Source organism: Sordaria macrospora, chromosome 1 (genome assembly GCF_033870435.1).
Source record: "Sordaria macrospora chromosome 1, complete sequence".
In the NCBI taxonomy this organism is placed as follows: Eukaryota; Fungi; Ascomycota; class Sordariomycetes; order Sordariales; family Sordariaceae; genus Sordaria; species Sordaria macrospora.
Window position 1 is genome coordinate 2,121,004 of NC_089371.1, and position 16,047 is coordinate 2,137,050.

The following is a 16,047-nucleotide window of genomic DNA, read 5'->3' on the forward strand; positions in this document are numbered from 1 at the left end:
AAACTATGCACTTGTAGCAGAGCGGAGCGGAAGCGATAGCAAGTACGACAGCAGTGCTGAAGAAAGAAGCGTAGTACCAAAGATAATAGAATAATGTTATAAAAGAGATCTTAGAGAGAACTTTGCTCTCAAGACAGAAGAGTACAGTGAACTATGCACTGTGAGAAACAACTATTATAGTGAACTCTGCACTATAGAAGTAGACTGTATTGTATTATTTTGATTGTGTTTGCTTACTTGCTTGCTTAAGGAATAACTAACTAAAGGAGAGAAGAGGTCTTTATATGTACAAACGTTAAGTATCTAGAACCATCCAGAGTGTAGAAGCACTATACTATGAAAGGAATAAACTGAATTTATGAGCTTCTGATGCATTTCATAATGACAAATCAGTCTAGAAGAAATGTTGAACAAGTAAGAGAATCCTAGAATATAGTGGCAAAACCTCTATATTCTAACACGTTATATAAAAGCTGAGTTGACTGATTTTTTAGAAGGAATAGTCAATCAGCCTTTTATACTACAAGGTAGTACACGGCAGTTACAAGGTACAGTACTAGTTATACGTTAACAATAATAACCTTTTTAGCAATAATATATGGGTAAAAAGGTAATTTATACAATAAATAAATTTAGTTTATATAGCGAGTAACCTTTCAGTATAAAATTTAAATTCCGGATCCAAATCAAAGGTTGATATTTGTAAGCTTTTTTTTGAATATAAGGAACTAAAATGAGTAATTTGGGTAATTTCTAATCCAATCTGTAATTTAATTATAATTTATTTGTCATTTTCGCTCTTAATTCTAAAATTTAATTAATCAATACTACTAGGCATTTACAATTGCTTTATAAATATTTTATAAATGCTCTCTAATTTTATTTATTATATGTAACAAACGGCAGTCTGATCTGCCCAAGTGAGATAGCTAAACAATGATAACTACCAGAAGTCGTTCGGTAAATGTGACGAACGGCAGTCTGATCTGCCTAAATGAGATAGCTGAAGGTAATAACTATCAGAGTCGTTCGGTGAAGCCAAAAGGTTCACAACAAGTATGTGCGTGGTACTGGTCTCAATGAACAATTGTGGTAACTGTGATCTGTTAACTACTGTCGAACTATCTGACAATCTGAGTTCTCCCGTAGTCCCTTTATACCTGCTCGCCCTCTGCGAGATATCTGTCTCCGGATGCTCTTGTCGAGCCCCATAGGTCTATCTAATGTGTGGTGGCTCACGGGTGAGCCCTTCGTACTGGTGAGCCCGTGCGTGCGCCTTCCTGATCCGTTGGTCCTGTAGGGTAACACGGCCTTGCCCGTTTGGGTCTGTTGTGCTACCAGTGCTGTGGTTGGCCCGTGTGTCCTCATAAGTTCGTAACAGTAAAGCTAAAAGGCTCACAACAAGTATGGTAGCGTTATACCAGTCTCAGTGATAGTGATCAATTAACTACTGTTAAACTCTCTAACAATCTAAGTTCTCCCGTAGTCCCTTTATACCTTGCGTGTGTGTCTTTGACTCCCGTATTTCTGAGTGTCTACTCACTTATGATATTGGCTCACTTGAAGGTCCTGGCTCACCTTGTGAGCTAGCTTACCATGTTACCCTAGCTCACGCGTGAGCCCTCATAGTCCGTGAGTGTTACGAACTTAAGAGAACACACGGGCCAACCAGGACGCTGGTAGCACAACTAACCCAGAAGGGCAAGATTGTGCAATCCCAAGGACGGAAAGGCTCACAAGGCAGGAAAGGGAGCTAGGCTCAACACCACGGGAGTGAGCCCGCGAACTCATCACTACACACTAGGAGTTCACGGTTGCGTGAACATCCGGAAACAGATATCTCGTAGAGGATGAGGAGGTATAAAGGGACGACTGGAGAACTCAGATTGTCAGATAGTTTGACAGTAGTCAATAGATCATTATCACCGGGACTAGTATTACAAACATACTTATTGTGAACCTTTTAGCTTTACCAAACAGCACTGATAGTTATTACCTTCAGCTATCCTACTTAGGCAGATCAGACTGCCGTTCGTTACAGTGAGCCTTTCTAGTTCTGCGCCCTATTAGCTCTTATAGTTACATTGTTCCACTTCTGCGTAGCTGCCGTATCCTAGTAGCTTGGTTGACCCATGTGACGTACTTAAGTTTGTAACATTATAGAATGTAGGACTAAGTAATTTAAATAATTCTAGTCTATAAGTTAGTTAAATAAAGAGTGTATATAGGGTAATTGCTATTACCTCTTTCTCACTTTGAAATTAAGCAATTTCAACTAATCAAATAGCGTAATAGACCTATCCTTCCCTATTAACCTCCCTATTACCCCCCTATAAGAAAATATGAAGCAAGTAAACTACTAACAATTAAACCAAAGTTTATGACAGGCTGGGGTGCATATGCCTAGACGGCCAAACCTACAAAAGATAGGACGATGTTCTACTTGCAAGGCAGAACTTGGAATGCACACTATATAGCCAATGTCAACTTGTGACAGGGTTGATATATAGGTAAGTGTTTAGTAAGAGTGCTGAATACAATCCAAACAAACCCCTTTTTACCTCTGCTGTTTGCTGATTACCTGATAAGGGAACAGGGTGGGGCTGCTAGTTGGGATAATGACGACACCCGCAGAATCCCGGGCACATGCTCAGGGCCGGAGTTTAAGTGCACACTGGATGTGGAACTAGCGATGTGGGACTAGCGAGCCTTGGCAAAAAAAGTCGGGTGAACCATTCTTATCGCTGATAACGATTTTGCCGTTCTTTGCGAATTGCGGTCCCTCAATTCGTCCCCAGAAAAGTCCTGAACAGCCGAAGTGGTACCTTTACGGCCAAAGTCGAGATTTGAACAACCGCTCAACTCCTGGACCACGGCGTCGTCAATTGCTGCGCGAGACTTCGGACAAAACGCCCACAAGCGCCCATCATCCTCGCTCTCTGATCGCCAGACTTGTTCTGGCTGATCACTGAACCCATCCACAGAGGAGAGAAACGTCGACCAAAGGATCTTCTTCACAATGGAGTCGCTGCCGGCCACCAGGAGGGTACCCGGTCCCTCCGACCAGCACTACAAGGGCGAACACATCCCGCTCGTCGTATCCCGCGAAACGGGCGACATAGTACCAGAGTCACACCAAGCCGATCCGCTAGTACGGCCAGACAAGACCGAGGCGACACCCTTTGCAAAATCATGGGCGCACTTTGTTGCAGGAGGGTAAGCAAGAACCACTTCCTTCACGGACGGGGAAAGCTACTTGCGCCCCGTCAGGCAGAACAAAAGAAGAGAGTTCTGAGCTTAACACTTCGCGCGCTCTCGCGCACATAACAGAATCGGTGGTATGACATCCGCAGCCTTAACCGCCCCATTAGACGTTCTCAAGACCCGTCTGCAGTCCGACTTCTACCAAGCACAACTCAAAGCCTCGCGACAATCGCACCTCGGAGTGCCCCTCAACCCGGTTCGCGCCGCCTGGTACCACTTTAGCGAGACGGGCCAGATCCTGTCGTCCGTCTACAGGCAAGAAGGCCCCCGCGCCCTGTTCAAGGGCCTCGGCCCCAACCTCGTCGGCGTTGTGCCCGCGCGCTCCATCAATTTCTTCACCTACGGCAACGGCAAGCGGCTGATCGCCAAGTACTTCAACAACGGACAGGAAAGCACATGGGTGCACCTCAGCGCGGGCGTGCTGGCGGGCATCGTGACGAGCACGGCGACGAACCCGATCTGGATGGTCAAGACGCGGCTGCAGCTGGACAAGAACGTGGCGGCCGAGAGCGGGGGCGTGACGAGGCGGCAGTACCAGAACAGCTACGACTGCATCCGGCAGATCCTGCGGAACGAAGGGCTTCGGGGCCTGTACAAGGGCATGAGCGCGAGCTACCTGGGCGTGGCCGAGTCGACGCTGCAGTGGGTGCTGTACGAGCGCATGAAGACGGCGCTGGCGTTGCGGGAGGAGAAGATCGTGCAGAGCGGCCGCCAAAAGACGTGGTGGGACCACGCGGTCAACTGGACGGGCAATGCGGGCGCCGCGGGCGGCGCGAAACTGGTCGCCGCCATCCTCACATACCCCCATGAGGTCGCCCGCACCCGTCTACGACAGGCGCCCACGGACGGCAGCAAGCCCAAGTACACGGGCCTGGTCCAGTGCTTCAAGCTCGTCTTCAAGGAGGAGGGCATGGCCGGTCTGTACGGTGGTATGACGCCGCACATGCTGAGGACGGTGCCCAGCGCCGCCATCATGTTTGGCATGTACGAGGCCATCATGAAGCTCCTTGGTACCCCGTCATGAAGAACCGAACAACGATGATGCGGGATCACGATAACTCAATCACGGATTGAGACGGCCGGACGGACGGATGTTGACGACCCAAGAGGAATGGGGAAAACGAACCGACAGTCTCGGCCCCCTACAAATCTATCCTCCGACTTTTGGGAGACACCGAAGACGGGCGTTTTCTTCAAACCTCAGCCAGCCATGTACGAATATTTTGCCTTTGGACGATGCCGCTTATAGAAAGGCACAAGCGTCCGCGACCAACTCCCATCATCTCCTCTGTCGACCTCCCTCGTGCCCGGCAATCACAACATGAACAAACCGGTTCTTAATATCAACCCCCACTCTTCGAATTTCATGAATTTCACACACAACCCAACAAACAGCAGCGGCCAGGCATCGACGGAAGAGACAGATAGGGGCAGAGGAAATCAATGTACGATAAGTGTTAGAACGGGAAAGAGCTGGCTGGGAGGGTTCTCGGTCGGGGATGGAGCGAAAAAATTGAAGGGGGGCAAGACAGGTATCAAGGAGCTCAAGGAGCTCTGAGGCTATCATACCATACCAACTGAGGGCCTCGCTCTGTACGGGTATCATCTAAACCGGGGATAAGGGGAAAGGACAGCGGAAAATTACAATTGGATTTGTAGAGAATAGAAATTAAGGGAATTGCAGATCAATGTCTTCTTGATCACCATCCATTGCCGTTACTCATGGTCAGCGTGTATGGCATTTCATGCGTAAAAAAAAGGAACCGATGTTTCATTCTCAATGGCTAACATCACATCATCAACCACATCTTCCCTGATACCGCTGGCCTTTTAAAACATGTACACTTAATAATGATCAACGGAGGTGTAGCCTTTGCCTGCTTTCCTCCATCCCGATCATTTCACTCATAAAGTACGGACAAGCCATCCTCTTTCACACTTCCCTGCAGCAAACTTCGGGCTTTCTGTTTCAACCATCGCCACAATCACAACTCCTTATTCATCGACGCCATCACCCACCACCAGCTTACACAAAGCCTGCGTGTCCGCCCAGCCCCTTGGAGGACGTTTCCGCAATTTCCTCGGCGTTCTTGCCATCGTCGACGATTGTGACTGTGACTGTGACTGGCGATCCCTTTGCGACTGTTGTGGCGATAACGACGATGACGTTGACGGTGATGGTGAAGTAGTGGTGGTGGTATAATTACTAGTAGTATTGGTATTGTTTTGGAGGATTGGTTCAACAACGCTATCATGGTTATTACTGGCTAACAACGCGGAAGGAGAGAAAAAAACAGAAGAAGACAAGGTCGACAACGTGGACAACGTGGACGTGGTAGTAGACATGGATGAGCGGCGTGGAATTGCTGCTACTCCCCAGCTTTTGTCGCGGAAGAGGAGTCACCATGCGTTGCGGTCCCAGTTGGGGTCTACAAAAGGTGGTAGATGTCAGTGGTTAGCCAGGTTACATCGGATTGAAGGGAGTGAAAAGGGAACGGAGGAGGAGGAGGAGGAGGAAGAGGAAGAGGAAAACTCACCCTGCACAAAAGCAGCCAACACTTTGCTCCCTGTTTGCAGCAGGGGATGTCCCACGACGATCTTGAGGAACTTCTCCAACCCGGCCCTGCGGCCCTCGATTACGTCGTCGCTGAACCGGTTGGTGAACACCTTGCCCGGAAGAGGGGGGATCGTCACGCGAGCGCTCTCGCGCTCCAGGATGTCGCGGAAGTACTCAAAGTCCGAGTAGCGACGGCGCACCGTCGACTGCCGCAGCTTAAAGGCGGGGATGTTGGTGCGACATACGATCTCGTAGTCGGTATACATGTGACGGCCGATACCGTGGGTTCGTGGGTTGCGGACCTGTTTTGTGTGGGTGGGCATGTCAGTTTGGGTCCCGTCTGATGTATTTATGGTGGTCGCTGTCGAGGATGGAGTTCCGGCTCAGGTGGCCCGGTCGGCCTTTTGATAGAGCGAGTCGACCGGGACGGGGTGAAGACTAGAACTAACCTCGATCTCCAGAAAGTTCTCAGGCGGTCCGTAGATCTCATCGAAGGACTGTTGTCGCGTGTCTGGGAGGGACTGCATGATGGGCCGGTGCAGACGGGCAGCGGCTGCCGCCGCCGCCTTCGCTTTATCTGATTGAGAGCCCGTTGGGCTGACCGGACTGGTGGGCGAGGTTGGTGAGGTAGGAGAGGTCGCGCGCGCACCAGAGGCGGCGGCTCCGTAGTCGCTGTAGGACGCCGTTTTCGCGGTTTGGGGAGGACGTTGGTTGGTGGTTATTGTCGAACGCACGGAGCTGGTTTCCCGGTTAAGATGGCGGGAATCAGCTTGAATCTCCTGTTGAATTCGGCGCTAGAGGGGTTGTTTTGTCAGAGGAGGACTTGGGCAACAGCGCAGCTGATAGTGTCGATGGACGAGGAAGCAAGGTAGCTCGGGTGCAATGGATGCGGTTGTCGTACGTTGATGAAAGTGGAAGAACTTACATGAGACAACTTTGGAGAGACCAGATCTGAAGGTGGGGGTTGCCGGTTGACGTTGGAGGGAAACAAAGATACGAGGGGAAGCTACACCTGGAAATACGAGCTCACGAAGCCGTAACCACGGTATGAGGGGGAGCCCAGGCTAAACGGGAACCCGATGGATTCGACCCAGTTCCAGCATCCCGGTTCCAGTGCGCTTGATGACGATCCATGCCAAGGTGGGGATGCGTTACCGTAAGATACGTTAACACTTTACATTACCAATGCAACCCGCCACTTGTTGTGTCTGCAAAGTCAACATCCAGAAAAGCATGCTACATGTTAACCGTCAGTATCGCGAAGAAGTTAGAATGAAAAAGATAAGTTTCATTAGGTTCGAGAAAGCGTCGGTCAAGCTATTTTGACCAATTGGTTATTTATAAGACCCTGACTCCACGTATGTAGAGCATGCTTCGAAGCTTCAAAGAAGCATCAGCAAGTACCCCAGTCGCAAACTCTTCTCCCATACGTTTCACTAATCTATTGATTATGTTTGTGTGTTTATACTCACAAGTCTGAGAGATTAACCATGCATAGTCTTCGTTTTCCAGTCGTTGTATGGCTCAGTAGTCGCCTGACAAGCTGTGTAAGTGCGACGAGGTTGGCATGAGCTTGGCAAAACGAAGGAGTGTTGTTTGACGAAACAATGAATTCCTCACCTGCGGTCCCGATCCAAAAGCTCATAGCTCGTACACTAAGCCCTATGCAAGGGCGTATATCTGGGGTTTGGTCCGCTAGGAAACGTCCATCTTCTCATCCAGCAGAAAGTTATCGGCACGCCTTGGTTGAAGACTTGCCCAATGGGTAACGGTCAACCGCTCGGTGAGATCATCAAGAGAACTTTCAATATGTCGGACCCCTCACTTCTTGTCGGCAAACTTTTGGTGGATGGCCTTGATCTGCTCGTCGAGGTTGAAGGTCTGCAGCTGGTTGATGTGTGCCTGACTCCTGCCATCGGGATTTCCGTCGTAACTGTGCATCGCCACCTTCTTCCTTCGGGCTTGTTCTTCCTCGGATACGGGTTGGCCAGTTACTGCATCGAAAAGATCGGTACGTGCGCTAGCCAGTCGCTTGAGATTGTTGGCAACGTCCACGGTTGAGAGGTTAGTTGTAGCAAATCTCGCGTCTGACTTGGCCTTTTGTTCCTTCCACCGTGGATCAAGGAGTTCAACTAGTGAGGTGGTTAGTACCTCGTTTGAACGTATTTGGGGTATAGCAGTTTGCTTACTTCTCATATGCTCGTCCAGTTCGTTAAGGGGAATTTGCTGTTTGCAGTTGGGGCACAAAGCCATTTGTGAACCGAACTTGTTGGCCGCGCGCTGCGCTGCACGAGGAACATAGTTATCCTTGATCTTCATGGGCGCCAGTCCGCCGGTTGGTTGCACTCGTGCCCTAGCCTCTTGTTCCGCCCGCGCTCTCTGCGCCGCATCCTCCTCTTCTGGCCTCGAATGGCTCCCAACAGGTAGAGGGGTGCCATATGCCTGCGGGGCATTGGGTGTATTCGAAGATTGGTATTGCTGTTGCTGGCCTGGTTGAGACGGCGCCGCTTGGACTCCGTATTGTTGCGGGGGGTAAGCGTTGTAGTTGGTATCTTCGAAGGGGAAGGCCTCTTCGATCCGCAGGTTCGAGCTGATCGACATTTTGTTCTTCTCTTCTAGAGAAGCATACTGGAGGTCGTTGAGCGTTGTGGGAGGGGGCAAGTTAGCCTGGTCGTCTGATTCCGAAAAGACAATGGTCTCAACGACCACAAAGTCATTCCAGTCGATCCGAGCAAACTCGATTTTCTTCTTTTCCTCCTCCTCCTCCTTCTTCGCCTTTTCAGCCTCCTGCCAGATCGCATACTCGGCCCTCTGTTTGGCACGCGCCAGCACGTGGTACTTGTCGTCAACGTTCAGCTTGAGTTCGGCAATGCGTTCTTGTTGTGCCTGGTTGCCTTGTCCGTTGACACCGCTTTCGCGCAAGAGGATGGAGTACTGGTCGACCATGCTCTGGAAGAAGTTATGGAAGGTGTGGTTCGGTATCAGGAACTGGAACTGCGGGTTGCTGGCCTCACGCTGGGAGAGCTGTGTCATGAATGGGCGGCCATTCATTGCGACGAACAGGGCGGTTAGTCGCACAATTTCCAAGTCTTTCTGGCTCATACGAGGCATACGGGCTGAGAATTGGAAGTCGGGCGGCTTGGGAGGGCCCCTTGGCTCTTCCTTGACTGGGGCTGCGGCAGCCTCGCCGACGCGACCAGCGGCAACGGCGGTGCCGCGTCCGGCCTTGATTTCTGATTTTCGCCATTCGTAGTACGCGTTGTAGGGGTCGCTCGAGGTCATCAAGAAGCTGAATTTCGGGTTCTTGCCATGGTTTTCGCGAATGCGCTGTTCGAGCCCCAGTCCACCACGCATAACATATCCGGCCGTTTTCTCGATCGCCTCGCGAATCTCGCCCGGTGGCGGGATGATAACTCCAGGCGGCGGCTTGATGTTGTCAAGTGAAGCCGCCGTTGCGGAAGGCTCGCCATTTGTAGTCGCGGCCATTGTGTCGTATGGATCGCCGATAATTCCGGAAACGGCGAGGTGACAGTCGGTGTCGACTTGTTGGTTGGATGGGATGATGATGTTGTTCCAAAGAAAAGATGGCTTTGCACCTTGTAGGGCGGTTTGACCAACTGCAATATGATTGGCTCGTGCGCGTCAATACCCACACCGATCAAGTCCTGGCCCAGGCCGACCCAGCGCCGCTCAGAGCCTTACTGTATAATTGTACTGTGACCGGGACAAGGCTGTTTGTTACCGGCGGACGGGATCGTTTCGTGGGTCGCGGCGCTGCTCATTGCATATTGGAGATAGTGTTTTGCTGGGAGCCCAACAGAATAGACAGAACTGTAGCTTCAATAGAAGTCTAGAAATAAATGCGAATATAAATTTTAAACTTATTATATACGAAACAGGATAAATCTTCTAAAAAAATAAAAAATCTTTTTAACACACTTTTTTTTTTCTTTTTTCTTTTCTTATTTACTTTTTTTTACAAACTTTTTGTAAAAATATTAGGTAAAGATAAGGAATGTGACCCCGGCCCAGGACGTAGCCCGAAGATAAAAAGAGAATAATAAGATAAGAAACTATAGAACGAGCTAATAAAGAAGCTCTAAATGGAGGCTCCTTATCAAAAGCCGGGCGCCGACGGCCGAGCTCACTAAAGTTCGTATAAAGTCACTCAGGTCCGCCTTAAGAACTATCCGAATTCCTACTAAATAGACCCACTAAGGCTTGGCGCTTGGCGCTTACTGCCCGGATTGAAGAAAAGAGGTCCTCTCGGTCCTTTAGAGAGCGGCTGTTTTGAGAGACTTCACAAGCTGCCATGTCGCGCTAGCCCGGTGTTTGTGTTGCACATGTCACCGAATCCAACTTGGTCTTTTTCCGTCCCATTCTTCAGTCTTCACTCTGATATTTCTTCTACCAACTTGACCATCCTTTCCGCCATCAAGCTCCGTCGATGATGTTAATAAAGATTCGTCGCATAGCGAGTGGAGGTAGCAACGATGCACACGGCAGGCCAACCGCCGCTCACATGCGTTGGTGTAAGAGTATAAAAAGAAAAATCAAGAGCGCGGAACCGACCGTCAGACTGCACTGCACTGCAGTTCAAATTGGATCCAAGTGTTGGACCTGTTGGTGAGCTGTCAATGGCACCCAGAAACTGGGGAGCTCGGCCTTGCGTGGGGCACCGTGTAAGCGGGTGGCCAATGGAATCGCTCGGTGGAGCTCAAATGAAGTTCGACGCACGACGGGGGAGGGGTGCCAAGGCCCGGGACAGGGGCTGATATTGAGGCCACTTAAGCTCCATCATTGACCCTGCCACCTTCCGCTTCTCTTGGGCCGACCAGGCCACTGCACCTGTCCACCTCAGCTTCAGGCAGAGCCAGAGCTACGAGATTCCACGGGTCCATTTGCGAGCGTCACTTTGATCACTTTTAGACTAAATCCTAGGTTTGTGCCCCTTTCATAAGCTACCTCTTTTCCATCTTCCTCCACTTCCTTTCTCCAGCCTCTCACTGTATTAACAAAGGTCCAAGGCCAGGACGGATTTCATCAGGCCCGAGTCGTTTTGCACTCGTCTTCCCTTCCTCTTTTCGATTCCTATTCTCTTGACTACCATTACTTACTCTTCTTCCCCACGCCCAGTTTTCCGATCGGCCCCGGAAAGTTCCCATTCCGCCTCGTCGGAACTACCCATGACACGGGCAGCCCTGTCCAGTCCTAATGACAGTTTAACCTTCTTCGACTCTCGTTAATCTTTATTTTGCGATCACACCGATCAGTGACCCTACCTACGAGGTCCCCGAAACCTTCTACACGTCCCATCTCGATCCGAAACCGACTGCTGTCCTACCCATAGTTGCGTCAACATGGCCCGCTCCGGCAAGAAATCGCCGGCGCCGCCGCCGGCATACGCCCCGGCCTATGCCCCGCCGCCCGCCTATGAAGCTGTGCCGACCTCCGCCGTCGTATTCAAGACCAAGAACAATAAGAACAAGTCCGTCAAGGTCAAGGACGACTACTCGTCCGATGGTGTTCAGGACAATGATCCGTTCCTGCTTCCCGGATCCGACTTCACGCTCCTCACTATCACCACGATTGTGTCCGCCATTGTTCGCCTGTTCCGCATTTACCAGCCTTCCAGTGTCGTGTTTGACGAAGTCCAGTATGTAGCCAACCCATGGAAGGATATAGTTGCCTCTATTGGCAGGATACTGATCAAATGTCTGCAACAGCTTCGGCGGCTTCGCATCCAAGTACATCAAGGGCAAGTTCTTCATGGACGTCCACCCGCCCCTCGCCAAGCTCATGATTACCCTCTTCGGCTGGCTCGCTGGGTTTGACGGCAACTTTGACTTCAAGGAGATTGGAAAGGACTACATTGAGCCTGGCGTTCCTTATGTTGCCATGCGCATGTTCCCGGCCATCTGCGGTATCCTTTTGGCTCCTACCATGTTCCTTACACTCAAGGCAGCTGGATGCCGTAGCACCACCGCCTTCTTGGGAGCTGGTCTTATCATCTTCGGTACGTCTGATAGAAAGAAGATCATTCGTACAGCTTACATGACTAACAACCCGGTTCATTTACAGAGAACGGCCTTCTTACTCAGGCCCGACTTATCTTGCTTGACTCGCCCCTGATGATTGGAACCGCCCTTACTGCCCTCGGCTTTACTGCGTTTACCAACCAACAAGAGCTGGGGCCTGCTAAGGCCTTCACGCCAAGCTGGTGGTTCTGGCTGGCCATCACCGGTCTTGGCTTGGGAATCACCGCTAGCATCAAGTGGGTTGGTTTGTTCACCATTGCGTGGGTTGGCAGCTTGACTTTGATTCAGCTCTGGGTTGTGCTTGGCGATTACAAGCACGTTTCCCCTCGCGCGTTCACCAAACACTTCATGGCCCGCGCTTTCTGCCTCATTGTCATCCCTCTTAGTTTCTATTTGGCCATGTTCGGAATCCACTTCCTGTGCCTTACCAACCCTGGTGAGGGTGACGGTTTCATGAGCTCCGAGTTCCAGTCGACTCTGAACTCGAAGGGTATGCAAGATGTCCCGGCCGACATTCTTATGGGTAGCCGTGTTACCATCAGGCACGTCAACACCCAGGGAGGCTATCTTCATTCGCACCCGTTGATGTACCCCACTGGCTCAAAGCAGCAGCAGATTACTCTCTATCCCCACAAGGATGACAACAACATCTGGCTCCTCGAGAACCAGACTCAGCCTCTCGGCATCGATGGTCAGCCCATCAACGGAACTAGCGCGTGGAACAACCTCCCCGAAACCCCCTATATCAAGGATGGCGCGATTCTCCGTCTTTATCATCTGCCTACCCATCGTCGTCTCCATTCTCATGACGTTCGTCCCCCTGTTACCGAGGCTGATTGGCAGAACGAGGTCTCGGCTTATGGCTATGAGGGCTTCGATGGAGATGCCAACGACTTTTTCCGTGTCGAGATCGTTAAGAAGAAGTCTAAGGGCGGCGTTGCTCAGGAACGTCTTCGTACCATTGACACCAAGTTCAAGCTGGTGCACATCATGACTGGCTGTGTTCTTTTCTCCCACAAGGTCAAGCTTCCTGATTGGGCCTCGGAACAACAGGAGGTTACCTGCGCCAAGGGCGGCTCCCTCCCCAACAGTCTTTGGTACATCGAGTCCAACGACCATCCTCAGCTCGGAGCTGACGCCGAAAAGGTCAACTATCGCAACCCTGGATTCTTCGGCAAGTTCTGGGAGCTTCAGAAGGTCATGTGGAAGACGAATGCCGGTCTTGTTGAGTCTCATGCCTGGGATTCTCGCCCCGAGGCTTGGCCTATCCTCCGCCGCGGTATCAACTTCTGGGGCAGGCAACACCGCCAGGTTTACTTGATGGGTAACCCCATCATCTGGTGGAGCGCTACTGCCGCTGTTGTCCTCTATGTCCTTTTCAAGGGCATCGCTATTCTCCGCTGGCAGCGCAGCTGCAACGATTACGCTAACCCCATCTTCAAGCGCTTCGATTACGAGGTTGGAACCTCAGTTCTTGGATGGGCTCTCCACTATTTCCCCTTTTACCTCATGCAGCGTCAGCTCTTCCTGCATCATTACTTCCCGGCCTTGTACTTCGCCATTATTGCCTTTTGCCAAGTCTTTGACTTTTTGACAGCCAGAATCTCTCTCGTCAAGGACAAGGTTATTTTCAATAGACTCGGAGCCGTTTTGTTCCTTGCCTTGTCGATGGTCGTTTTCTGGCTGTTCTCTCCTCTGGCCTACGGTAACCCCTGGACCAAGGCTGAATGCAAGAGGGTCAAGCTTTTCAGCACCTGGGATTTCGACTGCAATACCTTCCCGGATAGCGTAAGTTCCATCTCCCATCAAACCATACCCCCGAGACAAATGCCCGACAGAGGGTAGAGAAATGAAAGCCAGAGCCACTGGGTGTCTCACCCCTTTGGGCGGGCAAAGCAAAATGGATGGCCTTGACGTTCAGTAAGGCTTCGGGCAGGAACCAACAACTTATCACACTACAAAGACTTTCTTGACACAGCAACGACGTACCCTTGGATACTAACACTCCTCGATTGATGATTAGTACGACAACTACTACGGAATTACCCCCACCAGCCAGGCACCTTCCCAGACCCCGGTGGCCACGCCTGAGAGGCCTGTTGTGGCCAATGCGCCTCCTCAGGCTCAGAAGCCTATTGCAAACCAGGAGCAACAAGCCGCCAAGCAGGAGCCTAGTGCCAACCCGGTCGGCCAGCGCGTCATCTCTAAGGAGGAGAAGGTCGAGTATCGTGATCAGGATGGTAACCTTCTCAACGAGGAGCAAGTTGAGGCGCTCAAGGGCAAGGTTGAGTTCAAGACCAAGTATGAGACGAGAACACGTGTCATCGATGCCAATGGCAACGAGATTCAACTCGGTGGAAGCGGTGCACCCAAGGTTGTTCCGGCTCCCAAGGCTTCTCAGCCCGTTGCGCCCCCGCATCCGGATGTCCAAGGTACGTAAATCTAACGCCGTGTGCTGAAACTTGGCTGTACAAGTACTAACACAAGCCCTTCAGGTGTCGACCAGGAGACTTCTAATGTTCCCGCTGCCGAAGAGGCCGTTCCCGAAGCCGAGAAGAGCGTCGACGGAGTGAAAGAAGCCGAAGAGAAGGTCGCTAAGCCCGCCAGCGAGAGCAATGAAGCCACCGCTTCGCAGGAGGTCGAGCAGAGCGAGGAAGTCAAGGCCGCTCAGGAGAGGATCCAGAAGATTGTTGAGCGTATTCAGAAGGTGGCCGACAATGTCGATAACCTGAAGAACAATGTCGTTGAGAAGGCTGGCGACAAGGTCGAGCAGGTCGAGGAGAAGGCCGAGCAGGTCGCGGAAAAGGCGCAAGAGGCCGCTGAACCAGCCAAGGAGAAGGCTGCGGAGGCTGCCGAGAAGGTTGCCGAGAAGGCCGAAGAGGCGACTGAGCAATCAAAGGAGAAGGTTGAGAGTGTGGTTGACAACGTTAAGGAGAAGGTCGCCGAGAGGGCTGAGCAGGTCCAGGAGAAGGCCGCCGAGAAGGCTGAGCAGGTTCAGGAGAAGGCCGCCGAGAAGGCTGAGCAGGTTCAGGAGAAGGTCGCTGAGAGGGCTGAACAGGTTCAGGAGAAGGCCCAAGAAGCTGGAGAAAAGGCCCAGGAAGTGGTCTTGGAGAAGGCCGACCAGGTCGAGAAGAAGGCCGAGCAAGTTGGAGAGAAGGACCAGGAGAAGACGGAGGCGAAGGATGAGCTCTAGATTATTGCGGTGACTACTTGAGGCCACACGCATCTATCCAACCTCATCTTCCAACCATGTCAGATCTATGTACAACAAACACCAGGGAAACTCACAATCTTCTTTAATGAAGGAACAAGCGAACGGGAAATCAAGGCATAGAGATGGATGGTTTAGCCAGATAGAGGGAGGATTTGAGGAATACCATGAAGGAAAAGGAGATATCTAAAAACGAATGTGGGAGTAACGGGTAGTTGTATGGTTCACCTCCGTCCACACACACGCGCACACATAGCTTGACTGGCTACTATTTCCTTACTGTCAATCGAACGGATGTACAATCTACTAAGCTTATCATTGTGTCTCATTAAGAATCTATTTATTTAACCCTTGCAGCTGGTTTCAACCTTCAAGACCATTACCATAATCTGTTTTTGTAGACAGTTGACATTTCCCTTCCTCGGCCACGCCTACCAGGGTCTCTAGAACATCCAGGTCCGGCCATATCTAACCCGGACTTTATCAGCCACGCCAAGCCAACCGGCTTGCTTCCGGAGTCGGACAGGGCTCGGAGTTCGACGTCTAACCCTCAGCCGCTTTGTTCGGAACGCCTCCGAACGCTTTGGTCCTTCTATGTCCAAGAAGTCTGAGAAGCCTGAGACATCGTCCCTGGAATCCGGACGGGCGCCATGTGTAATCTCCGGCTCCGGATCACGTAGAGACATAAGGGAGTTGCTTGGCTGTTTTCGGTTTTCACTACTCCCTGAGACAATAGAGTTTGTTCGTGGGTATGTACCTCTATGTATGAGTGTTGGGGGTAGTTGTTGAGGTGTCTATTCCATTCCATACTGTATCAGTCAGTCTGGCTGTTATGTTCTTGAGTAAAGAGTTGCGAGTTAAGACGCGTAATATTCGAATTGGGAGGTCATGTGTGGATTTAAGAGAAAAGATCAACTCGTTTTCGAAGCCGACCGATATTTTTATAACACTAGGAATACCACGTGTCACTGGCGACA

The 16,047-nt window shown here is 51.0% G+C and overlaps 4 protein-coding genes across 4 annotated transcripts; 2 read left to right on the forward strand and 2 right to left on the reverse strand.

The window, feature by feature from the left end:
• Positions 1-2,744: 2,744 nt before the first annotated feature.
• SMAC4_06803 (uncharacterized protein) lies at positions 2,745-4,759 on the forward strand. Its single transcript, XM_003348978.2, has 2 exons — positions 2,745-3,216; positions 3,331-4,759. Exons 1-2 carry the CDS (start codon positions 3,020-3,022, stop codon positions 4,286-4,288), a joined length of 1,155 nt encoding a protein of 384 aa, XP_003349026.1. The 5' UTR covers positions 2,745-3,019; the 3' UTR covers positions 4,289-4,759.
• Positions 4,760-5,008: 249 nt separating this feature from the next.
• SMAC4_12098 (uncharacterized protein) lies at positions 5,009-6,929 on the reverse strand. Its single transcript, XM_003348979.2, has 4 exons — positions 6,747-6,929; positions 6,271-6,615; positions 5,802-6,123; positions 5,009-5,693 (listed from the first exon to the last, which is right to left on the reverse strand). The coding sequence occupies exons 2-4, from the start codon at positions 6,346-6,348 to the stop codon at positions 5,665-5,667; spliced, it is 429 nt and encodes a 142-aa protein (XP_003349027.1). The 5' UTR covers positions 6,349-6,615; positions 6,747-6,929; the 3' UTR covers positions 5,009-5,664.
• Positions 6,930-7,090: 161 nt separating this feature from the next.
• On the reverse strand, positions 7,091-9,493 carry SMAC4_06804 (uncharacterized protein). Its single transcript, XM_066090520.1, has 2 exons — positions 8,011-9,493; positions 7,091-7,953 (listed from the first exon to the last, which is right to left on the reverse strand). The coding sequence occupies exons 1-2, from the start codon at positions 9,305-9,307 to the stop codon at positions 7,643-7,645; spliced, it is 1,608 nt and encodes a 535-aa protein (XP_065945544.1). The 5' UTR covers positions 9,308-9,493; the 3' UTR covers positions 7,091-7,642.
• Positions 9,494-10,464: 971 nt separating this feature from the next.
• SMAC4_06805 (uncharacterized protein) lies at positions 10,465-15,422 on the forward strand. Its single transcript, XM_003348981.2, has 6 exons — positions 10,465-10,762; positions 10,849-11,477; positions 11,548-11,837; positions 11,903-13,647; positions 13,883-14,291; positions 14,355-15,422. The coding sequence occupies exons 2-6, from the start codon at positions 11,182-11,184 to the stop codon at positions 15,050-15,052; spliced, it is 3,438 nt and encodes a 1,145-aa protein (XP_003349029.1). The 5' UTR covers positions 10,465-10,762; positions 10,849-11,181; the 3' UTR covers positions 15,053-15,422.
• Positions 15,423-16,047: the final 625 nt, after the last annotated feature.